Raw genomic sequence first — 17,031 nt, forward strand, 5'->3', positions numbered from 1 at the left:
AAAGCATTCTAGGGAATCAGCACTCTGTAACTGTTCTTGTCAGCCATTTTGTGAACAGGCAAACCCTCCAACCATTATTTGGAGAGCACTAGAACATAAAATTTCACACCAGTTCTTGTTTTAAAATATACTGTTTACAATTTAATCTTAAATATATCCAACGCAAATTTGGTATATACTTTTCTTCTGTTCCATCAAATGTGAAAAGCCATCTCTGACATCTGACAGCTCCTAAGAGAAGGCAGAAGATGGAAAGAGAAAGGGAAAACCAAATGCACGTGAAAGTGTAGCTGCCGTATAATATCACTTTTATAAATTATACATTTTCATTAATCTACTTTTTGCTCGGAGGTGGAACTACAGCGGTTCCTCAGCTATCATAAAAGTGCAACAGGTGTTTGTTACAGCCAGAGAGAAATAAAGGATCAACACCGGATTCAATGACAGGTGCAGCGGGAAAAAAAAATAATGGAGGAAGCTCTGCCTAGAGTTTGAGCTTCCGCGACAGGGTCAATTCCAGAGACAGACTTTACTGAGACGCCGCGTCAATCCTGGGCGCCTCCTTAAGTCTCAGCCCGGCCTCTCGCCGCTTCCCCGCCCCCGGTCCTCCTTCCCCGCCAATTCGTCAAAGTCCTAGAATAAAGTTTGCTGTTAGCGGGGCGGGTAAGCTTTTAGCAAAGAAAGGAAGCGAGCTCAGCGGCGGCGGTTGCAGGACACAATCATTCTTTCTCGACCATGGCCTCGGCCGAACTGGCCCAAAAGCTGCAGAGACGACTGCTTCGAGACGGCAGCACCTCGGAGGCGCCTCCTGCAGAAGAGGATGACATTCTTGCCTCTGAGCCGGCAGGGTCCGACATGAGCCCCGAGGACTGTGCCGAGGACTGCAGCGCGCTGAATGCAGCTGCTGACCCGGAGCTGAGCGCCAAGCTGACTCGCAGGCAGGACATCAACGCGGGCGCGGCACAGCCCCGCCTCGCCCAGGTCTTCAATCCCTACACGGAGTTTAAAGAATTCACTCGCCGGCAGATCAAGGATATGGAGCGCTTATTTAGACTGTAAGCATCGTCTTAGCCCGCAGTATCCCTTTACCGTTCCTCTTGGTAATTTTCGATCTTGGCGAACTTGAAACGCCTGAGGAGTTTTCTATGGTATTTATTTCCAAATCCTTCACGGATTCGAGCTTCCACGTGTGTTTAAAACAAACCACCCGTGCAGCTCAGTTCCAGGAGTGCTTGCTTAGTATCGATGAAGTATATGAAATCGTTTAATTTAAAAGTTTCCAACCTTTTATGCGGAAGTTCAAGATTTCTGATATGACTCAATCATGAAGTAGTAGAGGAAGGACTTGGAAAAAGTTGCTAATGTTGTACCTGCACTGACTGAGGTCAGGGTTTAATGAGAATGTGATTGGCTCCAGAACAGAAGAGTGCGTAAGAATGCTCTATACATAACTTTCCTGGAGAAAGTTTTGTAGATTGTAGTAGTAAGGTTTACGGTACTTTTGAGTACACTTTTATAGAACTGTCCCTTGTATCACATTTCTCTCAGTTCTGGTAAATTGAAAGGTAACATGAAAAGTCACAATAAAACTGGTTAGATTCAATGGAATTTAAATTAGCATGCACAGGATTGCAGACTAAAATTTAGAGCAAATTTTGCAGATCCAGTAGCTTTTTAAAAAATGAATAGTTGGTGGGGCTGTTCACTTTTGTTTAACTATGTTTAACGATAAAATTGACCATCTCTTCTCTCATGTGTATTAGTTAATCTTCAAATTTCCAGTTCCTTCTTTTGCTGTTCTTGCAAAATGGAAACCTGTAGTGTTCCTTTCTGCTAATTCTCTGTGTTGTGGAAAAATACATTCACTTGCTAAATTAAAAAGATCTTCAGTCTGCAGAACTGGAAGGGTCAAGTTAAGTCTCCCTATAGTTAGGCTTAGGTATCTTATCTCTGTGGTCAGCAATGGAGCAGCACTTTATATTTGGCCATAAAAGTCACACTGCAACAAAAAAATTGACCTTCCCTCACCCCTGCAAAGTCAACCATGGTTATATTTAGCTTATGCTTTTAAGTAATAAAAGATGTACTATTTGTCACTTGCTCCAATTATGTTACTAAAGAGCAGTTGAAAAAGACTTTGGCCTGATTTGCTGTACATTTCTTGATTGCTATTCCAACTTATTAACTATGTAGTCATATAACTGCTATTAATAAAGCAAATCCTAGTATTCAATATATGTTGAATTGAATAATAAATTTAATTAATAGTATAGTCTCTGTTCAATTGAATTTAATGGGATTGGCTTCCAAATCCTGGGCCTTTTCATCCTTGTTCCTAACTGTAATGCAGATATGCCTGGGCAATATCTTTTTTTTTTATGACATCCCTGGGATGTGTTCATCCTATCCCCACCCCATGAGTGAGACAAATTTAAATCATTGTGAGCAAGACAAGTTAGTGGAAGAGCAGCTAGTAGAAGCTTCAAGATGTGTGAAATCTGTTTTGCTTTGCAACCCACTATGTGAGAGATAGAATCACATGACTAGTAGTAAGTGGGATTAGAGAGGTGCTTACTGCCTCTTTCAAGCTATTCCCCCCCCTTCATTTCCCAATCTACTTTTCTACTGTCAATCTGCTAGACATGATGGATGGTGCATGAAATATAGGGGAAAATAACTTCTTCCCAAGGCTTATCATGGTATAAGGGTGAAGTGGCATAACAGGCTGAAATAGCATAATATAAATGATGATATGCTTCCCTCCCATTGCTTCCTGATGAGAGCACTGAGGAAACTGTAAGTTGGTATTGGTCAACTGTATAAAGAAAAGAAAGAAAATTTTAAGTCCCTGTGAGCTAATTATTTTCATGATTGTTTTTTAAAACTTTATTTAGAATGGGATATAGGTGGAGAGGCACCAGGATGGAGACAGACCCTCCCCATTCCTTTTATAGCATTATGTGGTGGATATTTTTCCTATAGCCTGGGATAGGCAGAAAAGGGAGAACAGCAAACCTGGAGGAATGAACCTGTCATTTTACTGATTGTATATGCACAAAATTAGGACAGCAACTTTCGTCAGTGAGTCAGAACAGAGCTAGTAGCAGGATATGGATCAGCACTGGGAGAGGCAAATTTCAGGTTTTGAATCTGAGTAATATTTTGCTGACTCAAAAATAGTTGGCTAGATTTTAGTAGCATGATATATTGAATGCCATACTGGAATTAGGAAAGCCCTGGTTCAGATACCTACTCAGTCACTTTGGGCCACTCCCTGACTGAGCACACTGTAGTATGCTATTGGCTTGTTGAATAAATGATTTACAGATCATGCAGCAGTGACTGAATTCAGATAATATACTAAGCTATTATTAGCTACTAAGCTAAACCTGAACATAGCAATTTACATATCACATTAAACTATAATGTGTCCTAGTTATTGGTGGATTACCATTACATGTTACTGTTATCACTATCACTTAGCCTGCTGAGGTGAAAGTATTTATTTATTTGACTTATATGGCCATGTGATTCATAAGCGTGTGATAGTTTTTGAAATTTTATGTTAACATCAAAATTTGCTTGATGCAGTTGCAGAAGAGAAAAATAAAACAGCTTATGAAGTTGAAGAATCAATGGCTTTACAATATGTGGTATGACAGCTGCAATAATACAAAGATTCCTCTCTGATGTGTATCTTACAGGAGATATTTTGGCTGAGTTAGGAGTTAAATTCACACCTTTGAGATAGATATCTAGAGTCATAAAACACATTCCTTGGTTAAGGAAGGAAAATTGTGCAATCTGTGCTACTGATGGGGGAAAAAAAAGATTTCTTGTCTGCTCAGCTCTCCTAGAGAAACTGAAACTGATGTTTTTTTCCCTATCTTCCCCTTCCAGCCCTTCAGCAGCCAATACAATTCTTTGTAGTTGGTTAAGAATGCTGCCATATGTAGCCATGCTAACTGAAGTTTCTGATTGAGAATATGATGTCAACAAGATACAAGTTGTTCTTAACTTAACAATAGTTAGTTTAGTGACTGTTTAAAGTTACAACAGCACTGAATAATGTGACTTTTTCAGTTACCATCTTTGCAGCATCCTATGATCATGTGATCAAAATTCAGATACTTGGTAACTGATTCATATTTGTGACTGTTGCTGTGTCCCAAGGCCATGTGTTCACCTTTTGCGACCTTCTCAAAGGGAAATTGATGGGGAAGCTAGGTTCATTTAACAACTGGATTACTAACTTATCAACTGCAGAGATTCACTTAATAACTGTGGCAAGAAAAGTTATAAAATGGGGCAAAAATCACTTAACAAATGTCTCACTTAACCACAGAAATTTTTCGCTCAATTGTGGTTGTAAGTTGAGGACTACCTGTCTTTGTATCTCTAGACCACAAATGGGCTATGGAGAAGTTCTCAAGGTTGTTTTTTTCTTTTTTACTTTCTAATTTGCACTGTTTTGTGAAAGTCACTTTACAGGCCTTTGTTTCTGTGTCTTTATTTCACTCAGAACTGTAAACGGATGCTAATATGTAAATAGAGTGAATAGATAATAAGATATACCTTATATCAAGTTCTTTGAGGTTGCAAACTTAGAAACAAAAGCCACCTGGTTTTCTGGAATGCATTTACTGTTAGTAAATAATGTAAAAGAATCTTGAAAAAAACTACAAAAGCCATTCTCCAAGTCAGCTTATACTCTGTGCAATTCAAGTGGAGTGTTTAGTCTCCTGAACTAAATACAACTTTTTTGTAATGATGCTGCTCTACCTTCTTCTTCCCAGAATCTGTTAAACATTCCATTATATATACTTTCCTGTCTTCAGAAAACTTCACCTTGTTTAACTAAGAGGAGAAGTTTGTATGAAAAGAAAAAAAGTCTGATTTTTTCTTTCCAATTATTGAATGCAATAGTTAATTATAGTATTAAAATATTATAGTACCAAAATATTATTGGCTATTAGTTTTTGTGAAATCAATTTGCAAAATTGCTTTTGTGCAGCATGCTGATGAAATAATGTCATGAAGCAGAATATATGCAGAAACATTGAACAAATTAATACTGCCGAATATCCATTCTATAGTCAGCAGTTATTCTATATACATTCTATCATAGCCAAGGTATTTTGAACAAGTTTCAAAATTACTAAAAGTACTGAAATTTTCTAAAAAATATATTTAAAAGTAAAATGAACATTAAAATCACTACATGGAGTCATCAAAATTACAATAGCCTCAGAAAGTTTTTTTATATATATATAGCCTCTAAAGCACTTCTGGCTATTGTAAAATGTTGTGCCTCCTATCCATGATCCCATGATTGTATTTTGGGTTTTTGTCAAGGGCCTCTATGTTGTCAAGGGCCTCTATGATCGTGTAATTGCTATTTGCAATATTTTCATAGAATCATAGGGCTGGAAGGGACATTGGAGGTCTTCTAGTCCAACCCCCTGCCCAAGGCAGGAATTTTTATACCATCCCCAACAAATGAATGTCCAATCTTTTCTTGAAAACCTCCAGCGATGCAGCATCCCAGCTCCTGGAGGCAAGCTTTTCCATTGATTAATCATTCTTACTATTAGGAAATTCTTCCTTATTTCCTGGTTGAATCCCCCTCTGACAAATTTCTGTCCATTGCTTCTTGTCCTTCCCTCAGGTGCTATGGAGAATATATCAACACCCTCTTCCTGTGACATCCCTTCAAATATGACTGCTATCATTTCCCCCCAAGCCTTCTCTTCATTAGGCTAAACGTATATAGTTCCCTTAGGAGTTCATTGTATGATTTAGCCTCCAGATCCCTTATTATTTTTATTGCTCTACTATGCACTTTTTCTAGGGTGTGAGCATCTTTTCTGAATTGTAGTAACCAGAACTGGATGCAGTATTCCAAGTGTGGTCTCACCAGTGCAGTATAAAGCAGTACTATTTACATATCATGACCTTGATGCTATTTCTCTGTTGATACAGCCTAGAGCTAGCTTTTTTTGGCAGCTGCAGCATGCTGCTGACTTATACTTAAGCCGTGATCTACCAGGACACCTAGATCCCTCTCACAGTTATTACTTTTGAGCCAGCTACTCCTATTCTATACCTGTGCATTTGGTTTTTCCTGCCTAAATGCAGGACCTTTTCTCATCACTGAACTGCATCAGGTTGGGTAGGGCTTAATGCTCAAGTCTATCAAGATCCTTCTGAATCTTAATTCCATCTTCCAAAGCATTGGCAATTCTTCCCAGTTTGGTGTTGTCTATAAATTTGATGAGTTCCCCTTCTATCCCTTCATCTAGATCAGTTATGAAGATGTTGAAGAGCACCAGGCCCAAGATAACCCTTGAGATATCATTCTGTAGGTTTCTCTCCACATAGATATAGCTTAATTGAGAACAACATGCTGAGTGCAGTTGGTCAGCCAACTGTGAATCTGTCTGGTAGTAGTACTGTTTATCCCACATTGTTCTATCTTACCAAGACGTAGGCTGTAGTCTACTTTGTCAAAAGCCTTAATGAAGTCCAAGTATACTATATCCATAGCATTTCCCTGATCCATTAATTTAGTCACTTTATCAAATAAGGGAATAAAGTTTGTCTGGCATGATCTTTTTTTTAACAAACCCATGCTGGCTTCCTGTATTCAACTTGTTTATTTCTAGATGTCCACAAATCCACTGTTTGATTATCTTTTCCAAGATTTTCCCAGGTATTGATGTCAAGCCGATTGGCCTATCATTTCCTGGATCTTCTTTTTTGCTCTGTTTAAATATTGGAACCACATCAGTTCTTCTCCAATTCCACCGTGCTCCAGAAGCTTTGAAAGATTTCATTCAGTGGTTCTGAGATCACATCTGCCAGTTCCTTCAGTATCCTGGGATATAAACCATTTGGTTCTGGAGATTTGAACTCATTCAAAGCAGATAGGTGTTCTCTTATTAATTCCTTATCAATCTTTTTTGCCGGCTTCCCCAGAAAGTTAGTGGGGAAGCCAACAAGGAAGGTTGCAAGCTGCTGCCAAATGCCAAAAAGACTTCCCTCTTGTCTTGGGGGGGGGGGGCTGAAAGCTGCCTGCTGAGTAGGCTCAGCTGGGCTGCGGAAACAGGGCTTGGATCTGTAGCCTAGCTGAGATGTTCTGAGCACTGGGAATGCCATTGTTTTGAAGGCTAAAAAGATTTTTTAGCCTTCAGAACAATGGTTTTCACTAACTTTCTAGCCTTGTAACAATAGATGGTGAAATGGCTCCAAATATTTAGAGATGGGGATCTGTTATGGGCTAAATCTATCCCTTTCTGGATTAATTGGCTACATCAGTTAACTTAGTTTTAGAATTTGCATAACATTCATAAGTTTGATTAATTGGCTACATCAGTTAACTTAGTTTTAGAATTTGTGTAACATTCATAAGGTTTTCAGCTTCTTGACATTCTGATACCAATCTTGTTCCTTTTTAGTCATCATGACTTTTGTTTGTGTTTGGATCCTACAGCAGAGAAGCACAGCCTAATAACGTAGGACCATATTTAACCTCCAAAGCCTTGAGTTACAGCTTTCAGAGGGCTTAAAAAGTTGTTATTAAATTTTAAATTATAAATATAAATAAATAGGCCACTAGAATAGGGCAAATGTTAATTTCTTTTGATGTAAAAAATTGGCCTTTCCCCTACTTTATTTGTGAGTGGGATAGATATTAAGTAGTAAATATAATTGCCAACATTGTGTCAACTAAAAAACTAAAGTGCCAGTGTGGTGGATATTTGAAGGTGCAAGAAGAGTAATGGAACCTTATTTGAAACACACCATGGAGGTCTTTTTATGCAGACAGTTGCTTATGTAACTTTCTTTATTTGACCCTAATTAAATATAAATAACCTTTGTTCATAGTCACCCTTAACTTTAAATGAAGACTTTTTAGGGAGGAAAATGTACACTTACTAATTAAACTTCATCATGGCTAGGTACAAGTTGGGGAGAGAGGGTAGATAATTCCAAGAGGGAAAATGCTAATAAGTCTCTTCCAGATGAAATAACATGTGGCAAAACAAAGCAATTACTATTCAGCATGGGAATTCTACAAAAGAGTTTTAGTCAGTTTGAATAGAACACTCCATAAATGCACATAACTGGAATTTTTGCCATATTATGGCTTAAACTTTCACCAACTACTTAAGTGTTTTATATTTTTTCAGTATAAAGTATTTTATACTTTAGAATGATAACTAACGCTTTTTAGAATGATAATTTTCACATTTATGTAATCAAAATGTTGCTGTATAAAGCCTAGCATCTTCGCTGTAAGGGTAATTCCTCATGGCAACCTAAGCTGCTTGTCTCCCCTGCTGCTCCTAGCTATTACTAAGCTGCCTTAAAAAATTCCATCTGGATTGTACTGGTTTTGTAATGGGGCTAAGTTGATGTTCAGAAAGGATAGTAGCCACAATATATAGGCCTTGACTGGTAGTTCTCTTGCTTCTTGTCCTATCAATTTATAAAGGAAAGTCAACCCTTTCTAGAGCTTTCTATGTGGATGGGTCTCTTAAAATCTGTCTTTTCCTTTCATCAGTTGTTCCCTCCTTTGTGATCTCTTTGCCTTTCCTTTGCTTTCCCAGTTATTTGCACACCTGTATGCCTTCATACCCTCTTCTCATGTTTTCTTCTGTGAAACTAACACAGACCTTTTCTTTTCCCATTCTGTATTGTTCATTCATTGCTTTCATGGTACAATGATTGAGAGAAAAAGAACACGTTCTTTCATTTAACTGTGTATGGAAACCTTGTAGCAGTGAAATACTGACAGTTCAAGTCCATAAAAGAAAAGATCTAGAGTTGTTAGAATTTTACAGCTTTATTCCAAAATTCCTAGCCATAGGTTAAAGGTGATTGCTGTTCATTTCTTAAAAAATGGATAGTAAGTAGAAAACAAAAAGGAGCCCTCTTGGGAGATGTTAAGGGTGGAATGAGGTATGTTGGTGGAAGAGCTGGAGAAAACAATGGCCATGAACTTTATTGGACTCCATGGTTTTTATAGAATTTCACTGAATTAACTTGAAGATTTAAAAACGAAGCTGCTGAGTAGCAGGGAACATAGCAGTCCAAGATGAAATGGCCATATAGGGCGGCAAGCAACTGCTGGAAGGGAGGGGACATGACAGGCACTATTTCTACTCACAGTGGGAAATTTTGCTAAATTGGAATAAAGCACAACAGATTAATAGCCAAAAAAAAAAAAAAAACTTGAGGTGGCAAAAGTAATTTTGAAGCAGAACTTCAACAGTTGACTGGAGAGGTGAATTTGTGATGGGCTTGGAGTGGGTGAAAGGCAACATCTATTTTTGCATTCAAGAAATGGTGATAGGTGAGATCTGGACTTTCAACTTGTCCTAAGATTAACAACCTGATCAATTTAGAAGAGATTACTGATAACAGAGCCCTGTAATTGAAGCATTTTAGTCCCTGGGACTATTCCTCAACATTATTTTCAGTTCTGAAGGTATAGTGTAGTCAGTGCTTTTTTTGTAAAAACAAAAAAAAAAAGGTGCCGGAACTCACACACGTCATACAACCTGCCTTGCCTACCCTACAAGGTTCCATCCAAAAAAGGTGCCGGAACTCCGTTCTGGGTGTTCTATGAGAAAAAAAAGCCCTGATAGTAGTAATAACAACAATAATAAAAATAAAATTTTTAACATTAAACCATGTTTACCGTACTTTAAAAAAAACAACTGTATTGTTGTTTGTTGGCCATGTCAGCAAATTCTAGAACCAAATTGTACGCTATGTGCAATATTCCTTTGCTGTCTGAAAATCAGAAACATTACCTAAAATTTCAGATTATGATTTCTGCTCATTCTACAATGGACCATTGATATTGAAATAGTCATGGGCATTGCCACTTTTAACAGGGCTACATACCTGAATCTCTGTCTTTTTTAAGTATTCATGGGACAGTTTAGTTTATAAAGAATGTAAACAGTAGAATGAGAAACTGATGATTGCTACAGTGGTAACCTTACAGTGAGTCTTCTTTACTTTTTGGTTTATGGAAGAGCCTTCTAATATAATTCACAAAATTTTGCATCAATTAGGCTCTTAAGTCACAGCATAGTGATGATTTCTCTATTAGTCATACTCTCTTAATGTAGCAGAATGTGGAGAGTTCGTTTATTTTTTTAAACATTAGCAGCTTTTGTAGTTTCAACATAAATATTTCTGTTCATAGGAAAATAGGCTTTATTCTCTGTAATATTCCTAATACAGATCCATTGTCATTTATGCATGCTACTTTTAGTGCTTTTACTGGTTCTGGTATATTTCTGCTGGAATATTTACATAAAATTTATATTTAAAACTTTCATTTTCTGTTCTCAGAACATAGGTTCTGTGGACAAAGTTTTTTAAATTGTTTTGAATAACAAAATGGTACTTAAGGCAGATTGAAGAACATATTTTATAGGTATATTTAAGTAATAAGAACATAATAACTTGGTTTTTCTGTTTCTTCTCAAGTGTGATAAGCAGGAAAAGAGTTTGAATGAGCAGCACTTCTTTCATTTTTAGTGACATATTAGATTGCATGTAATCATAGCAGGTCCATGACTATGAACTTAGGAATGCTTCTGACATACAGAAATTGTGAATGAAGATAACATGTTAATCTTTAAATAAGGGCTAGGCACTTTAATTGCTGTAATCTATTTGCTGTATATTATATCTTTTTAGAGTATTTTTGACATGCTTATTTGAAAAAAAATGGGAAGTATTGAGACAACAAGGGATAAATATGCACAGGTAGTCCTTGACCTACAACAGTTTAATTAGTGACTGTTCAGAGTTACAACAGCATTGAAAAAAGTGACTTATGACCGTTTTTCACATTTATGACCGTTGCAGCATCCCCAGGGTCATGTGATCAAAATTCAGATGCTTTGCAACCAACTCATATTTAGGAAGATTGTAGTATCCCGGGGTCATATGATCACCTTTTGCAACCTTCTGACAAACAAAGTCAATGGGAAAGCCAGATTCACTTAACAGTCGTCTTACTAACTTAACAACTGCAGTGATTCATTTAACAACTATGACATGTCGCAAAATGGGGCAAAATTCACTTAACAGATGTTTTGCTTAGCAACAAGAATTTGGGGTTCAGTTGTGATTGTAAGATAAGGACTACCTGTATATGAGGAAATTTGCTCAATCTAATACCACTAGAAAAAGCATGCGTCATGAAAATAGTTTCATATTTATTTCTCCAAATGCTTTTGTGGGGAAACTATTTTTCATTTTTTACCAATATAATTACAGTAATAGTTCTCAGTATGAACAGTTTGATTGGCTGGAGGCCTTTTGCCAAAGAAAATTAGCCTCTTGCTTTAAGCAAGAAGAAATACTGCTCATTTGAAAGGAACACTAGTATTTTTTTGCCAAAGCCAAGTGAAATAAATACTGTCTTTGGGATCTGATACAAAATTCTAGTGTTGAGTGCAGCATTTATAGCAGTCAGTAAGACCTGCTTTCTGGGAGCAGTAGTTTCCCTTGTATATGATAGATACACAGTCAACAAACACACCCACTTAAGGAATAGGGAGTGAGTTAGATGGAACTTTGATATGGATTTTGTTTTCTATGCAGTTGTATTACTGCATAGTTTTGGGAATGGAGCCATACTTCATCTTTTTATTTTCTTTTTGGCTATGATCCAATCTCTTGTGCTGTAGCTTGTCTCTCTCCTTTGTCTTTGTGTTCATTGAGTCAGCTAGTCTCTGTGGTATGAAGTTCTTTCTTGGTTAATCTAGTAAGAAACATGAAAAAAAAATCAATCAAAAAGGGAACTGGATTTTCTATTACAGTAATCTTTATTCATAGTTATCAGCAGTCTTGCAAATGTACTAGTAAAAAAGCAATATATTTTTAGAAGGATTATCCTGCTATTAAATTGATTGAGTTGTTAATTATTGTTAGGGTGTACCTTGCAATTCTTTCAATCAAAATCTGTATTTAGAGAGACAAGAGTATTAATATGTGAGAAAAAGAAATATATATAAACATGCCCTTATATTACTACAGCCCCCTAACCTTTTTGTTTGATGAAACAGCTCTTTTGAATTATATATAGAATGTATTAAATCCTCCAACCAAAATCTAAATAGTTTCAGCTCTACTTCAGGCCGGGAAAAGGGATAATAGTATGATATTGTATTCTATCCATTATCTCAACTGACCCATTGAAAGAAAAAGTGTTTTAACTGAAAATTCAAGCATATACTAAAGTTCTGCACTGATACCACCACTCCACCTTCATGTAGGAATTTCAGATTATATATTGCAATTCTTTAAATAATAAATATAGGTGATCCTCAACTGACAATCATAATAGAGTCATAATTTCCATTGCTAAGCAAGATTGTTGTTAAGTGAGTCTCACCCAATTTTACAACCTTTTTTGCCATGGTGGTTAATTGAATCACTGGAGATGTTAAGTGAATCATTCAGTTGTTAAACAAATCCAACTTCCCCCAATGACTTTGCTTATTGGAAACCATCTGGGAAGGTAACATGGAGTTCCTGTGACTGTTGCAACTGTTGTAAATATATACTGGTTGCCAAGTGATTGAATTTTAATCATATGACCCCTAGGGATGCTATACCGAGTGCCTTGTAAGTTCAAATAGTCGCAAAACAAATGGTCATAAGTTGAGGACTACCTGTATTGTCCAATGAAAAATTCTGGAGAACATAAAAGTCTATTCTAAAACCTTTTGGTTAGCCTTTGTGGATTTTAGATCTTTTTTCTTCATAATCCATAGGCCTACCTTGGTTTCTTGCAATTCTTTTTAATCTTAATTTCTCCTATCTAATTAGACTTTAAAATTTGTTTTGCATAAAATAAGTTTCCCTTAAAGTTATGCTCATATTCACCTGTTTATCTTTTGTTTGAAACTATCTGCCCAAACCTTGTACTCTCCAGCATCTCGTTGTATTTCCAATTAGCTGTGTTATTTGTATATTGGGTGAAAATTTTCTCATCATGGATTTGGAAGGAGGAGAAATTAGGCCATATCTGCTCAGGGCAGATATCCAAAGAAAAGCATTAACCTCCGCTGAACTTCCACTGAAGAATTAAACCCATGATTTTCTAACATATATCAGCTTCTGCCTTCTAACCAAAATCCTTTATTGTGTATCTGATCCAGGTCTTCTGTGAGACATTTGCATCACATGATAGTCCACTTTGGTGTAGTGATTAAGATGCTGGGCTGAAAACCAGGAGATTGAATTTTAGTCCTTCCTTAGCTATGAAAACTAAATTCATGTCTTTCAGCTAGTTACTCTTTCTTCAGCCCAATCTACCTCAGAGAGTGTTGGTTGTGGGGGGGAAAGACATTCCTTTTCATTAAAAAAATTGTTTGGCAATGAATTCATATGTTAATTGTGCCTTAACTACCTTTGATAATTTTAGAGCAAACTTTTTACTAAGCTAAGCTGTTAAAAAATGTTGTCTTCTTTGTAATTGCTATCAATAAAAGCAAGATGGCAAAAACTTCCAGACTAGAACCATCTCCTTAACCTCTTCCTTTCTAGTGTTCAGGCTTCTCACTTCTTAGCAGGCAGCACTTAGAAATAGGTTTGTTGTATCATGTTGATTTGCATTGAATTCTACTCTATAAAGCTCACCACATACAGTGAGCAATGAGATGAGCAGCATGTAAATTTAATAAATAATGAATAAAATATACATAAATTACTAACACTATCTTTTTGTTGTATGTGGCATATCATTTTTATGCAATGTCTTGAAATATGTGGCAACATAAAGTATGCTAATAATATAGTTTCTGGGGCACTCCATAGTTTAATAAAGAGGTCTGGATATGAAATAGCAGAAATAATGCCTTAACCTATTTGTTGGAAAATGAAGAATAAATATTACTATATAAGATACAAGCCCGACTTCGAACCTGTGTTACATAATGAGACTAGCAAAATGCCAGTAATTTTTTTCTTTCACTGCCTTGATTGAATATTGTCCAATAGCAGCTGTTATGCCTCATACCCTATTAGGGAAGGATAGATAGGATAATATATCTTGAGGCAGCTGAGTTATATTTACAAAACATTTTATCAACACAATTTATTGTGTTTGCTCTGATGTAGATTGCACTTTTACAGAAATACGTTGGATAACTCAGGCAACATTTTGTGGGATTATCTTTGTTCTTTGAGAGAATATAGATTCTTGAAAATGAATTCTGCTATCTGTGGGGCATATCTACGTCTACACAAATGGCAGAACTTGGGAAGCTGGGTGAATCATATACGTTAGGATTAGAGGCAGTAAATGCTCATCTGAAAGAGGGTGGATGGGCGGGTAATATACCACTTTGAAAGAGATCATCTCCTGATTGAACCAGGCTAAATAGCTTCTAATCAGTATACACTCTTCTTGGAAAGGTTTGTAGAGAAGATGGAAAGACTACAACTACAAAGAATCTTAAATGAAGCAAATTATGTAGATCGGTTTCAGTTGGGTTTCATATCCAGGAATGGGACTGAAATTCCAAAGGCCATCTTGGAAAACTTGATTAGGAAGGTATAGCCCTCCTACTCCTATTGGATCTCTCAATGGCATTCAGTGCCATTGACATGATAATCATTTGAACTATCTCCCAGGTTTAGGAGTGGAAATACTGTTTTACAATATCATGTTCCTACTTAAGATTCAGTCACTGATAATGAGGGAAAAGCAACTGAACCCCTGGTTGGTCTGTTTATGGTTCCATGGGGCCCAATTGTTTTCTTCTGTGTGGTTTAACTTCTACATGAAACTCCTTTACAAATGGCTTACTCTTTCAAATCTCTTGCTTTTTATTATTTATGTCATTATGTTAGGATTTCATGTAGCCTTCATATATCCTTAAACTAAACATCTTATAATTACAGCCTTTTGTTTCAATTAAACCAATTAAATATAAATTTCCTTCTTAATTTCTTAAATTTCTTTTCAATAGTTATATTTTCCTAAGAAAAGAAATAAGAGCCACTTTGGTATAGTGATTAAGGCACCAAGCTAGAAATGGGAGACCAGGATTTCTAGTCCTAAAGCCAGCTAGATAACTTTGGGCCAGTTGCTCTTTCAGCTCTAGGAAGCAGGCAGTGGCAAACCTTCTGAAATCTTGTCAAGAAAACTGCTGGGACTTGTACAGGAGGTCACCAGGAGTCAAAAACTGATTCTAAGGAACCAAGAAAAAAAAAAAAAAAAAAGAAAGGAAAGAATATGATGAAACAAGTCTGTCTACTGTCTTGTTACTTTTTACCATTCTTAGAAACTGTGTGTTATGTATTGAACAAAGGTGAAGATTTTTCGTTGAACTGTTTAAACTGTGATAAATTCTAGTTTTGCTTTTATATTTTATTAGACTCACTTCCTCCTCCACAATAATTCAATTGTTCTATAGTACTGTTTCTCCCCCCTCCAAATTTTGACTTTTTGTTAAAATTCTCAGAGGGCAAATAGATTTTTAAGTATTATCAGATAGACGCCTTGGCATTTTTTAACTCGATATGGTCATCTAGAATGAGTTTCTTGGATTGTGAGCAACATTAAGGAAGAATTAACATGCCCCACTTATTCAAGTTTATTTGATTGCAATTTATTTCATCTATGGAATTCATAACTACTTTTATTGAAACACAAAGAGGCATTCTCTTCTATATGGCCTCTATCATATATAGGCAATACAGCTGCTTGTACTAAGGATAATGAATGGTAGTTTATTGTTTCAGATATTCTCATAGGCAATTTATGGTAAGAGAAAAAAATATAATAAATTATAAAATTTCCATTTATTTAGTTGACATATCCTGTCTTACATGTATTAAAAATTTAGTATGAAAAGAAGTGTAAAATTACTAATCCAGGTAAAAATAGTTCAAATTAAAAAGAGAAAATGGATGGCTGAATGCTGCTACTGAAGTATGATGAAATCCTCACCCTTTACTTAGGTTATCATTGAGGTCTTGTCTCGAAAAACAAGTTTGTCTTCCTTGCTCAATAAGCTCACTGGCTAGATTTGTACTTTTTAAAATGGTCTCAGAAAAAAGTGTTCCTTTAATTTGTGTTTGTATTGCTGAGCTGTTTCAGCTATGGCTTGCTCTTGCTGAATTGAGAACAGATTGAATATTCTGTAGCCACTTTGCTTTTTGAGGCAGTATAACTTTGGAAACTATGCTTTGAAGAAAAGATTTGGCACAGCATACTGAACACCTATTGTAGTACAATGATAGAGCAATGCTTTGCCATCTCAACCCACTGCTGGCAAGACCCAGTTTCTCACAATCCTTGCTTTGTGTTGTTTCTGTGCTGGAATGATGGATATGAGAGACTGCTCTCATGGCTGTGGATCCTGAGTCAGTTAACCCTTCTGGAGCTATTGCTGTTCTCGCAAAACTGCCTTACAATTCATGCAGCTCCCCTAAAAACCTCTTTTTCAGAATGGCAGGATGCCAGACTTCGCTTTTGTGGTTTTGTTTGTGAAAGTAATTTTGATTTGGGCAGTGACCAAGTAGGCGGAGAGAGAATGAGAACAAAATTTCCTGGGATTGTAGTGACTACTTCTGTGTTACAGCCCGCCTTGGAATATAGGAAATGCCTTACTATAATTCTTCTATCATTGCAAATGAGTCATTGTGATAAGAAAAAAAAGTATCCTATTTTTCTGTGTGTTCTCCAAGTGTTAAGACTCATTGTGTGTTACTTTTACAGAATTTGGCATAGTTGATATTATTATCTGATAGTTGAGATTCATATCTGCAATCTATCTTTTGAGCAGAATATAGCCGATTATCTTTACTGAACTTATTCATGTCCATGTTTTTGGACTGGAGGCATCATCATAAAATGTAACAATAAACCATAATAGTTACTTGTATCCCTACTGTGTGATTATTTATCACCTGACTTCAGAGAAGGAGTGGGCAATTAATTTTCCTGAGACTGTTGTGGAGGAGTGAACCAGTAGGCTGAGGCCA

At 36.5% G+C, this 17,031-nt stretch overlaps 1 protein-coding gene across 1 annotated transcript in view; it reads left to right on the forward strand.

Annotated features, from left to right (window-relative positions):
- Nucleotides 1–613: 613 nt before the first annotated feature.
- Nucleotides 614–17,031, forward strand: part of EFHD1 (EF-hand domain family member D1) — a 51,309-nt gene continuing 34,891 nt past the window's right edge. The window contains exon 1 of the mRNA XM_039347096.1: nt 614–1,055. Within this exon, the coding sequence (XP_039203030.1) occupies nt 736–1,055 (320 nt within the window). The 5' untranslated portion in view covers nt 614–735. The remainder of the gene's footprint in view (nt 1,056–17,031) is intronic.

This window comes from Crotalus tigris, unplaced genomic scaffold (assembly GCF_016545835.1).
Source record: "Crotalus tigris isolate CLP2741 ecotype Arizona unplaced genomic scaffold, ASM1654583v1 scf7180000018053.2689490, whole genome shotgun sequence".
Taxonomy (NCBI): domain Eukaryota; kingdom Metazoa; phylum Chordata; class Lepidosauria; order Squamata; family Viperidae; genus Crotalus; species Crotalus tigris.